Source organism: Carlito syrichta, unplaced genomic scaffold, assembly GCF_000164805.1.
Source record: "Carlito syrichta isolate Samal-C Ts95f unplaced genomic scaffold, Tarsius_syrichta-2.0.1 Scaffold303134, whole genome shotgun sequence".
NCBI classification, from domain to species: Eukaryota; Metazoa; Chordata; class Mammalia; order Primates; family Tarsiidae; genus Carlito; species Carlito syrichta.
The window spans coordinates 58,764-72,624 of NW_007247230.1; the positions used below are offsets into that span (position 1 = coordinate 58,764).

General features: G+C 52.3%; 1 protein-coding gene across 1 annotated transcript in view; it reads left to right on the forward strand.

Moving 5' to 3' along the window:
* Window positions 1-13,861, forward strand: part of MOGAT2 (monoacylglycerol O-acyltransferase 2) — a 17,062-nt gene that overhangs the window by 2,217 nt on the left and 984 nt on the right. Inside the window, exons 2-5 of the mRNA XM_008057820.1 lie at window positions 563-741; window positions 10,365-10,569; window positions 10,912-11,086; window positions 11,683-11,882. Of these exons, the coding sequence (XP_008056011.1) occupies window positions 563-741; window positions 10,365-10,569; window positions 10,912-11,086; window positions 11,683-11,882 (759 nt within the window). The remainder of the gene's footprint in view (window positions 1-562; window positions 742-10,364; window positions 10,570-10,911; window positions 11,087-11,682; window positions 11,883-13,861) is intronic.

Here is a 13,861-nt window from a genome sequence, read left to right on the forward strand (position 1 = left end):
GCGGGTCGAGGCTGCGGTGGCCGGAAGCGGCCACTGCACTCCAGTCTGGGCGACCGAGTGAGACTCCAACTCCAAAAGAAAGGAAAGAAAAGACAGGAAGAGTATGATCAGAAAGAGGGCTGGGCAGAAAAGGGTCTTCCTTTGCTCTGAGACCCCAAAAGGTAGAAACTCGAACAATTAATTCAATCAGTTGTCACCATTTATTGAGCAGTACGTGAATGCAGACAACTTTACTGGGGAGACACAAGTCTTGGGAGGTTGTAGGGAGGTCAATGGAGTGAATAGGGCAGCCTAGTGCAGTGGGAACAAAACGAGCTTTAGAGTTAGGCCCACCTGGGCTCGAACTCACGCTCCCAGTGTGACTCTAGGCTGCCAGCATTCCATCTCAGAGCCTATGTCTCCTTCTTGAAGGTGTGAGAAGATGTCCTCTTCCTCTGGGGGTTGAGGACTGGACAGTATTGTGCTGCCAGTGTTGGGCAGACAGGGAGAGCGCAGTCTTGGCAGTGTCACCTGCCTCTCTCTCAGACCTCTGTCCCCTAACTGTTCCTGTTTTCCTTCCCAGCCCAGATCTGCATTGTGGTTTTCATAGGCCTCCTATTCACAAGATTCTGGTTCCTGGCCTTGCTGTACGCAGCGTGGTGGTATCTGGACCGGGACACGCCGCGGCGGGGGGGCAGGCGTGTCCAGTGGACTCGGTGCTGGACTATATGGAGATACATGAGGGACTATTTCCCCATCTCGGTGAGTACTGGGGTTGAGCTGGACTGTGGCCAGGGCCATGGTGCTCCCATCTCCACAGGGGGCATGTGGCCCTGCGATCAGGGAGCAGGTACTGGGCTGCGTGGCAGGAGCCTTGGCTTCCGGTACCATGTGGCCTGGGGGATGGTCCCACTCCTCTGGGATCATAGTTTCCTGTCTACGTGGATGTGGGGCCAGCTCAAGTGTTGGTGAGCGTGCACTGCTTGAAAGAGTTCTGTGGGACACATGGGGTGGCGTGCACATGTGTCTTAATGGTGCAGACCCATCAACAGCCAGGTTTGGGGTGAAGATAACAAGTTCACAAGTCCTAAGAGACCAGCTAGACCTGTGCTTACATACAAATGATGAGACTCCCATACAGAGGACAGGGTGTTCCCAGGGACACACAGCAAATTCTTTTGCAGATGCAAAGTCTGTACATTGATTATGGGTAGAGATACAGCGGGGAGAGCCCTGAGCTGTTCTCCGGCTCCATCCTGCCCTGGCTCTGGCATACTATGTGTCCTCGGGCAAAGCCTCATCCCATTCTGACCCCTCCTACTTTGAGTACCTTCACATTGTTGGCTCTCTGACTGCTGGCACCTTGTGGTCATGGTGGACACTTGGCCCTGGACTTGATGGTGGGTGCAGAGCAGATCACTGGATCTGGATGAGCAGAGCCTTCAGCTTCTCTAGTGGAATCCTACATAGGCAAAACCCTTGATCTGAGCAGCCAGTTCGTGAAGGTTTATGGGCCAGATGAGGTAGACTGGGAAGGCAGAGGGACACAGAGAAGGGCTGGGCAGGGGCAGCTGGTCACCTCTGGAAACAGGAGAGAAGGAGGGTGCAGGGACGGTCTCTGGAGCTGGACAGACAAGATGCCAACCCCAGCTCTTTTCTGTCCCCTACCAGCTGGATGACCTGGGTGAAGTTAGGCTGTCTCTCTGAGCCTCAGTTTCCTCATGTGTAAAAAGGAGGTGATGCCACATCCCTCACGGGGTTGTATGGACTCAATGAGACAAAGCAGGTGAAGCACCCTGTAGGCTTTCAGGAAACTGATAGCGTTATCTTACTGAGTCAGTGGGGACTCTGACCACAGGTTCAGGAAGGCCTGAGTGCCTAGAAACCTGTCGTGCTGAACTTCACACCCCATCCAGGGGCCCCGCCTCTTCCTGCTCCTCCAGAAAGAAGCTCCCCGGCTGATCAAGGGGGAGGAGTGGGGGAAATAAGCCCACAGAAGCTGAGCGACTTGCCCAAGTCATGGGGGCTCAGTGGCAGAGTCAGGGCTTCCGCCTTGCTCCCTCAGGAGAGTCCTGGGGCACAAGAAAGACCCACAAAGGCTGAGCAACAACCCAAGGGCAGAAGCCTTTGACACCCCAGGGAGCAGGGCCTCTAGGGTGAAGGGCAGGGGTGTGTGGGGCGAGGCAGAGAGCAGGAGTTGCCACAGAGAGCCCCACGCTCATGACAGGTGGTGGATGTGGAAGGGAAGAGTGAGGTACAGCTTGGGGGGTGGGGCAGGCGGTGGGGGCACAGTCCCCCCCCATATGGGCTTCCTCTGCAGGACCATCTCCCGGGTCTTGTCAGCAAAGACAGGCAGGGTTTGCTGGCTCTGAGAGCCATGGGTGTGCCATGAGCAGAGTCCCCTGTTCCACTCCGGGATCTCTGAGCTTTGAGATTCTGAACTCCCTTCTCTGCCTCTCCTTTCCAGCCTGGGGCTCCCTTGTCTGTGCCAGGAAGGTCAGAGTTTCCCCAGAAAGTGTGCTGTGGGCCATCCTGGGGAGGTGAATGTGACATCAGGGACCAAGACAGAGAAAGCCTCCAGTAGGGTCAAGCTTCCAGTGGAGCTTTCTAGGGTCTGGTTCTGGCCTCGCCTTCCACTTGTGAGCTGAGTCCTGAGCTCAGCAGGGAAAGAAGGTAAAGGGAACTGCATAAGCACAGGCCCAGAAGCTTGTGCAGTGTGGGTCCTGGTCCTGAGCGCAGTCCGCCGTTCAGCATGACTGACGCAGAAGGTGAACCTGCAGATGAGGCAGGAGTGGCGGGGTGGCCTCAGGTCGGATGGTGGAGGCCATTGGAGGCCACACCACGAACTGGGAAGGCCCTACTGAAAGTTCTCCAGGGGTGTCTTCAGGCAGGCCAGGGGCCTCCAATGATAGCATCCGCCCTGCGATCAGGACCCAGGCCATCTTTGCACCTGGAGGGTTTCCAGTTGCACGTCTGGCAGAAAGGATGCTGAGGCGGCTCTGTACCTACCCTCATCACTCTCCTTCCTACTCCTGCCCCAGACAGGTGGCTCTTGAGGAGAGATTCCCAACCTTGGCACCAGTGACACTGCTGGGACATGGATCTCCATTTACAGAAGTTCTATGTGCACAGTTTTTCAGGATTGTTGCACGCTGCAGGCCCGTTGGAGACCCACCAGCCAAGGGTGGTCAGTACCTCAGAGTGGCCAGCAGGGGGCGAGATGATGTTCAATTTGACTCTGCTCATCCTAGGCTGGGGCCTGCGGGGTGGGACAGTGGTCTGCAGACTCTCAGCAGGTAGACTCTCCCACCCTTCCACACACCTTCACTGCGCAGGCCCTGTGGGGATCTTGGGGTGAGCAGAAGGTAGGGAGTTCCCGCCTTTCCAAACCTCTGCATTGCCCCTGTGAGATGCACGTAGTCCTCTGATGATTTCTGAGCCTTTATCAGTTCCTACCATGATTTTATGAACTAGCGCCTGATGGTGGAATTTCAGGCAGAATTCAGAAATCATTTCCAGGCCTGGGGGCTTTCTAAGGTCATATCTTGGTCTCCTAAAGAGCTAATGAAAGAAAGTTAGACAATGTTTTGTGCAGGAGGATCTGTTCCTCCCCTGCATGCCAGAGACCCACCCTGGAGCTGGGGTTCCCCCCGCCGTGAGGATTTCATCATCTGAGCACACACTATCTACACAGGCCAAGGCCATAGGGGGACGAAGGGCTGTGGCCAGGCTGTGACCTGCTGTCAAGAAATGCTGCCCATATAGCCCTGGCCATTGTCATTGTCAGAACCAAGCTTAGACAAGGCCGGTCACTTTCCTGACCTCACCCTCCCACACACACCTGTGACCAACCGTCAGTTCTTCTACAGCTTACCAGGTGCCACTAGGGACTTCGTGCCCAACCTCCCCACCCACGGCCTCTCAGCTCACTCAGTTCTCTTAACCTGAGTCAGTAGGACTCCAGTGGTCAGCTCTTACCAGAACAGGAACCTCAGCTTACACAGTCTAGGATGCTCACTTCCTCCTGAGATGGTTCCTCTCACCTGGGAAGGCTCTGCCGTGAGGTCTTCCTTCACATGGCACTAGGGCTGTCTCCAGAGACACTCCCAGGAGTGCTGCCATAGGCATAGGGAGCTGGCACAGAGCACAGCTGTCTCCTCAGCCCTAGGGACGACCCTCAGGGATTGAGGGGCCTCCCACTCATTTTCTTTTTCTGTGCCCCCCCCATGCCAGGCAACTCTTCAGGTGACTTTCTCCACCTGGCAACCATTGACATGTGGAACTGTATCACTCTTCATTGTGCGGCTGTCTAAACCACTCAATGCCAGGAGTAGCTGTGACAACCAAAATATCTGTAGATATTAAAATGTCTTAGCCGGGCTCAATGGCTCAGCCTGTAATCCCGCGCCTTTGGGAGGCTGAGGTGAGTGGATTGCCTGAGCTCGTGGGTTCGAGATCCACCTGGGCAGCGAGACCTCATCTCTACAATAAATCAAAAAATGAGCTGGGCGTGGTAGCGCACGCCTGTAATTCCGGCTACTTGGAAAACTGAGGCGGAAGGATCGCCGGAGACCAGCAGGTCGAGGCTGCGGTGGCCAGGAGCGGCCACTGCACTCCAGTCTGGGCGACAGAGTGAGACTCCAACTCAAAAAAAAAACAAAACAAATGTCCTCAGTGGGAGGAGGGAGATAAGGGGGACACAACATCTCCCCAGTTGAGAACCACTGCTCTAGAGCCTGGGGTCTGTCTCCTAAACTCCCAGCCTCACCCGTCTCTCCTCCCCCTGCCCTAAGTCCGGACCACTGTCTGGGACACAGACATTTCTTTCTCTGGGCTCTGCCAGCAGCCCCTGCAGTCCATCCTCTACACTGCGGCCAGAATAATCCTCGTAAAATGATTTAAATTGCAGCAGGGACTCCCATCGCTCTTAGGATAAATTCCATTCTTGCTGCAACCTGCAAGTCCCTATACTCTGGACCCCTGCCCACCCCACATCCGCCTGTTCCACCTTTGCCACCTGAGTTGTCCAGGCATGAGTCACATCACTTGCGCTGGTGCTCTGACTTGGGGTGCACCCTCTCACCCCATTAATCCTCCCTTCACTAAGGGACTCCTACAGGACAGCAGTCTGCTGGCTACACACATGGGGTGCAAGCCCTGGCTCTGCGCTAGCTGTGTGACTAGAGTGAGCTACTGAGCCTTGTGCCTCTGCTTTCTCATCTGTGGAGTGGGGGCAGTGGTACCAAGACTTGCCTCAAGGGGTTGGTGAAGGATGCAGTAGACTGGCGTAAGCAAGGGGCCTGGCACATCGCAGGGACTGGGAGTGTGCACCACCTCTGGCACTCTTTCCAACTCTCAGAGAAATACTTTCTGTATTTCCTCAACTCTGAGATACCCTCAATGGGAAAGTATATCAGTATTTTATGCACCATTCAGGAAAAAAAAGTCTCACACACACACACACACACACACACACACACACACACACACTACCAACTGCTTGAACCCGGAGGGGGCTTCCTTTGGGGTAGAGCAGTGATTTTCAAACTCTGATGTGCATCCAAATCCCCTGGGAAATTTGTCATAAATCAGATGCCCAAGACCCAGCCGGTCTTACTGAATCATATCCTGCAGGGCCGGCGTTTTTTTGTTTTCTTGTTTTTTGAGTTGGAGTTTCACTCTGTCACCCAGGCTGGAGTGCAGTGGCAAGCTCACAGCCACCGAAACTTCGACTTGCTGGATTCAGGCGATCCTTCCACCTTAGCTCTTCAAGTAACTGGAACTACAGGTGTGCACCATCATGCCCGGCTAATTTTTGTGATTTATTGTAGAGACGAGGTCTCACTAAGTTGCCCATGCTGGTTTCGAACCCTCAGGCCCAGGCAATCCTCTCGCCTTAGCCTCCCAAACTGCTGGGATTATAGGCTGAGCCACTGCGCCTGGCCAATGCCCGGCATTTCTAATCTGCCAAGTAACCTAGGTACGCAAGTAGGCCGTAAGGCAGGTTGCTGGTGCAGAGTCACTTTCTCCCAGAAGAGGAAGCTCTGGCCCTTCCAAAAGGAAGAAGCCCCAGAGAAAGTCCTCAGCGTCAGGCTATGTCCTGGGTCTGAACCAAGGGCTTCCTGGCCCCCCTTGCTGTCTCCAATGCACTCTGCAGGACATAGCAGAACTCAGACCCCAGTCACCTGTGTGGCTCTGGGCAGGTCTCTGCGTTGCAATTTGCTGTCATGGGGGCATCTCATTCCAGCTGGCCTTCCTAAGGCCATGGTGGGTGTTAAACAAGTTAGTAGTGTGGGTGCTTTGTGGACCGCAAAGGAACTGTCAGGACAGCAGTCTCTCAAGGTTTTTTGGTTGTCCCAGGATGTGAGAGGACACGAGATCACTTGTAGAGGGGATTGGGCAGCTATGGAGAGATACAATCCCTCACAGTCCTCCCTCCCTCCCAAGGTCCAGATGCTCTCTCCTGGAGAGCCTTGTTCAGGGCTGTGATCTCTTAGGCAGGGACTGAGGAGGGTCATGGGATTAAAAGTGGCCTCCCATCAACTGGATATTGAAAACAGTTTCACACAAAAACTTGTACACAAGCATTCTTGGCCACATTATTTGTAATGGCCAAATGGTGTAAAGAATTCAAATGCCTACTGACTGGAGGATGGACAGACAAAATGTGGAATATCTGTGTAATGGATTAGTGATCAGTCATAAGAAGGAATGGAGCACTGACACACTACGATGTGGATGACTCATGAAAACATCATGCTAAGTGAAAGAAGCCAGACACAGTGACCACATATTGTGTGATTCCATTTATGTGAAAAGTCTAGAACAGGCAAATCCATAGAGACAGAAAGTAGATTTTTGGTTGACAGGAACTGAGAGGGGCAATGACTTTTTTTTTATTTTTATTTTTTAGCTGGTGTCTCACTCTGTCACCCAGGCTGGAGGGCAGTAGCAAGCTCATGGCCACCACAGCCTTCATCTGCTGGGCTCAGGTGATCCTTCCGCCTCAGCCTTCCAAGTAGCTAAAACTACAGGCACCCGCCACCACGCCTGGCTAATATTTTGATTTATTGTAGAAATGAGGTCTCGCCAAGTTGCCTAGGCTGGTCTCAAACCCATGGGCTCAGGCAATCCTCTCACCTAAGCCTCCCAAAGTGCTGAGGTTATGGACGTGAGCCACTGCACCAGGGGCAGTGACTTCTAATGGGTATGGGTTACTCTTTAAAGTGTTGAAAACGCTCTGGAATTCATGGTAATGGTTACACATATTCTAAATATACTAAACCCACTGAATTGGACACTTTAAAAGAGTGAATTTTATGGTATATGAATTATATCAATTAAAAATAATAGCAACCCCCACTGGACGTGGTGGCTCACGTCTATAATCCCAGCACTTTGGGAGGTTGAAGTGAGAGAATCACTTGAGCCCAGGAGTTCGAGACCAGCCTGGGCAGCATAGTGAGACAGAATCTCTACAAGAAAATCAAAAAATTAGCTGAGCATGGTAGCACATGCCTGTAGTCCCAGCTACTTGGGGGGCTGAGGCGGAAGGATTGCCTGAGCCCAGGAGGTCAAGGCTGCTGTGAGTTGTGATCGTGCCACTGCACTCCAGCCTGGGTGGCATAGTGAGACCCAGACTAAAAAAAAAAAAAAAAACCAGTTATTATTTTTTGCTTTGATAGGTATTGTTAAATTATCTTTATGGAGGCACAAAGTTACCCTCCAACTTAGCGGAGAATGAAAATTCTTAAGCAAGCATTTCAGTACATTGAGCAAGATCTGGGTTTTTTTCATTTAATTTTTTTTTAAGAGATAAAGTCTTGTTATGTTTCCCAAGCTTGCCTCGAATTCCTGGACGCAAGTGATCATCTTGCCTCAGTCTCCCAAAGTGCTGGAATAACAAGCCTGAGCCACTGCCCCCAGTCAGGGTCAGTTTTTCACCATTTTTTTTTTGAATTGAAGTCCCACTCTGTCGCCCAGGCTGGAGTGCAGCGTCACACTCGTGGCCACTACAGCCTTGACCTGCTGGGTTCAGGCACTCCTTCTGCCTCAGCCTTTCAAGCAGCTGGAATTACAGGCACGCACCACCACACCGGGCTAATTTTTTGATTTATTGTAGAGGCAAGATCTCACCAAGTGACCCAGGCTGATCTCGAACCCTTGTACTCAGGCAATCCTCTCACCTCCGCCTCCCAAGTGCTGGGATTACAGGCTTGAGCCATCATGACCGGCCTCAGGGTCTGTTTTTAAAGAAACACCAGCACCTGGTCTGAGAAAGTACCTTCCTAGTGAGAATAACAGAGATTTCTCTGCCTGTATTTTCATTTCTTTTTTTTTTTTTTCTTTTTTTTTGAGTTGGAGTCTCACTCTGTCACCCAGACTGGAGTGCAGTGGCCGCTCCTGGCCACTGCAGCCTCGACCTGCTGGGCTGTGGCGATCCTTCCGCCTCAGCCTTCCGAGTAGCCGGAATTACAGGCGCGCGCTACCACGCCCGGTTGATTTTTTGATTTACTGTAGAGATGAGGTCTCGCTTCCCAGGTGGGTCTCGAACCCATGGGCTCAGGCAATCCACTCACCTCAGCCTCCCAAAGGTGCAGGATTACAGGCTGAGCCACCGAGCCCGGCTGTATTTTCATTTCTAATAAACCCCACGCTGCATGAAGGGAAGAGGTCTGTCCTTGTCTGGGGGGTGATGCCCTCCACCTGTAGTCCCTGCAGCCCTTCTGCAAAGGGTCAGTGAATGACCCAAAGGGTGCATGGGGGGCAGGGAGTGGAGAGATTGCAGAGGCCAAGTCCAGGTCAAGGACAAGAGAACATGGAGCTGTCCAGCGGAGATGAGGCAGACCGGCTCAGGACCCTATTAATGCCTCCAGGCTGCTCTGAAGGAGGGCAGACAGGCAGCAACAAAAGTCTTCAGGGAGGACCGGCTGAAAGTTTCAGCTTGAGGACAGGAAGCACTTTCACCCTGGCAAAGCTGAGTCGGAGCAGAGAGGGCTGCTCCTGTCCTGAGGGAGAGCAGATTGCAGGGCCTGGGCAGTCCTGCCAGGGAGCCTTCTGCCCAGGGGAGGGGACTTGTGCAGGGACTCTGGGGACCCTTTGGACTCTGATGGCTGGGTCTCCCAGAGCATAGAGCACTGAAAAGGGTGGCCCCGCAGTCCCTGTGGAGTGGGAAAAGGATTGTCCACCCACTCCCTTACAATCACTGTCCACAACAATATTCTTTGCAAACTCAGCTGCATGGCACAGGCTGTTCAGCAATGGACCACGAACAGCACTTGTTCACTCAGATCTCCCCCTTCCACCTTGATCCCACTTCATAAGAGCAGCTAACAACAAGTCACTCCCTCTCCCACTCAGTCTACCTGGCCTCACCCTCCATGCTGCAGGCCTGACCAGTCTGGGACAAGTCGCTGAGCCAGCCAGTGGCAGAGAGTAGACAGCCGGCAATGAAAGGCTGGTGAGGGGGGAGCAGAGAGCCACAGGAAGAGACACTTGGCTGCACTGGGGGCCAGCAAGACCACAGCCAGCTCCTGGTCTGCACGCTCCTTGGACCCAACAGGAATCCTCTCCTGATGTGCCTGAGGAATACTCACTCCCAGGGCTGTTCTTAAACAATCATCCAGGATCTGTGAAGGGTTGGTTCCAGGACCCCCACAGATATCCAAAGCCATGGATCTCGGTTCTTTTCTATAAAAAGGCATAATATTTACCTGTAACCTACCCACATCCTCCCACGTACTTTAAACTATCTCTAGATTACCAATAATAGCTAGTGCCACGCAAATGCTATATAAATAGTTGTTATACTGTGTTGTTCAGGGAACACGGACAAGAAAAAGAGTCTGTTCATGTTCAGTACAGACGTAACCATCTGTTTGTTTGTTTGTTTGTTTTTCCTGATGTTTTCCATCTGAGGTTGCTTGAATCCAGGGATGGGGAACCCACAGTTAAAGACCTATTGTGTCGTTCAAATGGGGTTCTTCTGGCGTGGTGGCGCCCCCGTGTGGCCCATTGATGCTTTCGCGTGACATCCTCTCCTGATAGTGGTTCCAAGAACCATGGTACCCAGGCTTCTTGGCAGCTCTAGGTGGAGGCAGGGACAGGGCCCGATGCTGTATTGCCAGTTTATAGCTGAAGAGCCTGGGGGGAGGGGGAAGTCTTCTGTCCAAAGCCGGCATGGAACCTGGGGCACAGCCCGCACTGCAGTGTCACTAGGGGCTGCCACACCCCATGTCTGAATCTTCCTAAGGACTCAGGGTGGCCAGACATGTGGGTGAAGAACCTGAGACTGGGAGGGTGATTAAAAGGTCACCCTAGTGAGAGGCAGAGCCAGGGCTGGCACACGGGCCCAGCGCTGGCTCACAGGGTTGCTGTCCCTGCAGCTGGTCAAGACCGCGGAGCTGGACCCCTCCAGGAACTACATCGCAGGCTTCCACCCGCACGGGGTCCTGGCGGCTGGAGCCTTCACTAACTTGTGCACCGAGAGCACTGGCTTCTCATCGGTCTTCCCGGGCATCCGCCCTCATCTGATGATGCTGACCTTGTGGTTCCGGGTTCCCTTCTTCAGGGAATACATCATGTGCTCGGGTGAGTCCTTCCACCCCTGGGTAGCTCAGGAAGATGAGGCTGGAGATGTCGGAGGAGGGATTAGAGACGGGCAACAGTTCTGTGCTTTTTCCAAGAGCATGTGCAGTAGCAGAAGGAGGTTAGACCCAAAGAAGCGCTTCCTGCGGCACTGTGCTGGGCATTGAGCCCGGTGAGGGGGTTGGGAAGAGGAAGAGAACTCAGGGAAATCCCAGCAGGAGTGGGATGCGGTGGGGGGACCCCAGGCCTCTGTTGGCACTGCTGGTGATCTCTTTGTTGGGGCTACACCCCCCTCACAGTCCTGTTCCCTTGCCCCATGCCTGACCCACCTTCCTCTCTCCCTAGGGCTGGTCACGTCAGAAAAGGAGAGCGCTGCTCACATTCTGAGCAGGAAGGGTGGTGGGAACCTGCTGGCTGTCATTGTCGGGGGCGCCCAGGAGGCCCTGGATGCCAGGCCTGGAGCCTTCACGCTGCTGCTGAGGAACCGCAAGGGCTTTATCAAGCTCGCCTTAATGCACGGGTATCAAGCCTCTGGGAAGAGCACTCTGGGTTCTGTTGGCGATTGGCGAGGGTTATTATATTTTGGTGGGAAGACAGCAGAGATGAATGCAGATTCTATTTTGTCTGGGAGATTCTCAGTTCGTTCATAATGGAGATTAGACTTTGGTGTCTCCAAAGTTTCCCCTACAGAGGACTAGGTGGGAAGGGACATATTCTGTGAAGCTGGCCCTAGACCTTTGGCTTAGAAGAATGGGGCATGTTGTCGAGTGGCTCTCCTACCTTGGGGTGAAGCATCACGGAGAAACGGGTGCTGGCTGGGGTGGGAGAGATTTCTCTAGGGGAAAAAACTGCAGATTTTTATACCTGGGAGGACTCGGAAGCATTCTGGTCTATCATGGTACAACTGGGAAGTTGTGGCCCTGAGAGGGACCCGCCCAAGGCCAGAGAGGGGAGCCCTGCAGGTCTGGGAGATAACCCAAGCCTCCTGCTTCTGACCCAGGGCTCCGTCCTCTGTGCCACTTTCCGACCACAGAGTCCCCCCGGGAAGCAAGGGGACCTTTCTGCTCAGCCTTCTCTGGGCCTCCCACATGCCCTCTCTCCTCTGTCTCCCTCCAGGGTGCCTCTGGTGCCGATCTTCTCCTTTGGGGAGAATGACCTGTTTGACCAGGTTGAGAACTCTTGTGGCTCCTGGTTGCGCAATATCCAGAACCGGCTGCAGAAGATCATGAGCATCTCCTTCCCACTTTTCCATGGCCGCGGCGTCTTTCAGTATAGCTTTGGCTTACTACCCTACCGCCGGCCCATCACCACTGTGGGTGAGTTAAAAATCAAACTGGGACTGGGTGCAGTGGCTCACACCTGTAATCCCAATACTTTGGGAGGATCTGCTTGAGCTCAGGAGTTCAAGACTAACTTGGGCAACATAGCAAGACCCCATCTCTTTAAAAAAAAATGCTGAGAGTAGGTAAGTTAGAGGGACAGGGCATGGGCTATGTATGGCAAGGGAACACGGAGATGAACCAGACACACCCCTCTCCTCACAGACCTCACTTTCTGGCCTGGGAAATACACACAAACAGATAACCCGAATACAGGATAGTCTGGGATAAGACGTTAGCAGAGGCATAAAGGACAATAGTCATTACTGAGCACCTGTTGTGTGCCGGTACTACACTGGCTGCCTTCCACGAAGCAGCTCAATTTATCCTAGGCAGGGATAAACTTTCCAGGCAGGGATCTTATCCCCATTTCATCAATGGTAAACTAAGGATCAGAGGAGTTAAATAACTTCCAAAACATCACACTGCCTTTGAATAACAAAGCTGAGGTTTGAATCAGGATCTGTTTGACTTTGTTATACCAGAGAAGAGAGAAGGAGGGTTTGATTTTAACCGAGAGAATCTATGGAGGCTTATTTGGAGAAGCTGGATGCAGGGGAAGGGCATTCTAAGTATGTTACAGTTGTGTGTAAAGTAGCAATCCATAGGCTCTGAATTAAGACCCGAGAGATTTTCCTATAAGAAATGGGCATGGGCCAGGCTCGGTGGCTCAGCCTGTAATCCCAGCACTTTGGGAGGCCAAGGCGAGTGGATTGCCTGAGCTCGCGGGTTTGAGACCTGCCTGGGCAACTTGGTGAGACCTCATCTCTACAATAAATAAAAAATGAACTGGGTGTGGTAGCGCACGCCTATAGTTCCAGCTACTTGGAAGGCTGAGGCTGAAGGATCGCCGGTGCCCAGCAGGTTGATGCTGGTGTGGCCATGAGTGTGCCACTGCATTCCAGCCTTGGCGATGGAGTGAGACTCCAACTCAAAAAAAAAAAAGAAAAGAGAAAAGAAATGGACTGGATGCCAATAAGAAAAAAGATTTAAAAAGATAAAAAGGGAAATGGGCACGAGCTTTACCGTATTGACTAAACACCATTTTTTTCCACCTATTTGGATGTTTCTTTTGCTTTCTTCTTAGATTCCACCTGGGTTCCTCTGACAGTTTGTGGAGAGAGGTTCATTATCTCATCTCTATCCATCCATTTACTTGTTAATTGAGCACAGGCTTGGTAACCCCTTTTATCATGAGCTTCCCTGTGTCATGTGATAATATTTTCATGAATTTTATTTTATTTATTTTGAGTCAGCATCTCACTCTACCCCAGTCTTAGTGCAGTGGCACGATCACGGCTCACTGCAGGCTCAAATTCCTGAGCTCAGGTGATCCTTCTGCCTCAGTCTCCTGAGTAGCTGGGACTATATGTGCCACCATGCCTGGCTAATTTTTTTATTTTTTCATAGAGATGAGGTCTCTCTGTGTTGCCCAGACTAACATCTTCATGAATTTTAATACTGCTATGACTACAGAGCTATTCCCAAGAGAAGAGGGCACAGGAGCTGCCTTCCCAGCCAGGCAGAACCAGCAGAGGGAGACTAGTTAGAGCCTTCCTGATTCCTTGCTAGGATGAGGGGATGCTGCAGGTCAGCCTGGAAGGGTTGAGTAGGGAGAGCTTCCTGGGCTATGAGCCCCCATCCTAGAAATACAAGCACTTTCATCACGACATCTTAGACTTGCAAATCACATAGCCTGAAGTCGAAGAGCACACTTCCAGGGTTTAAAACCTAGCAGTGGTTCTTCCTGGCTATGTGGCCTTGAGTGAGTTACTTAACCTCTCTGAGCCTCATTGCATCACCTGTCAAATAGAAATAACGACAAGTGTTTATCCCCATTTTTGTTGTTGTTGTTGTTTTTGTTTTTTTGTTTTTTTGTTTTTTTGAGTTGGAGTCTCACTCTGTCGCCCAGACTG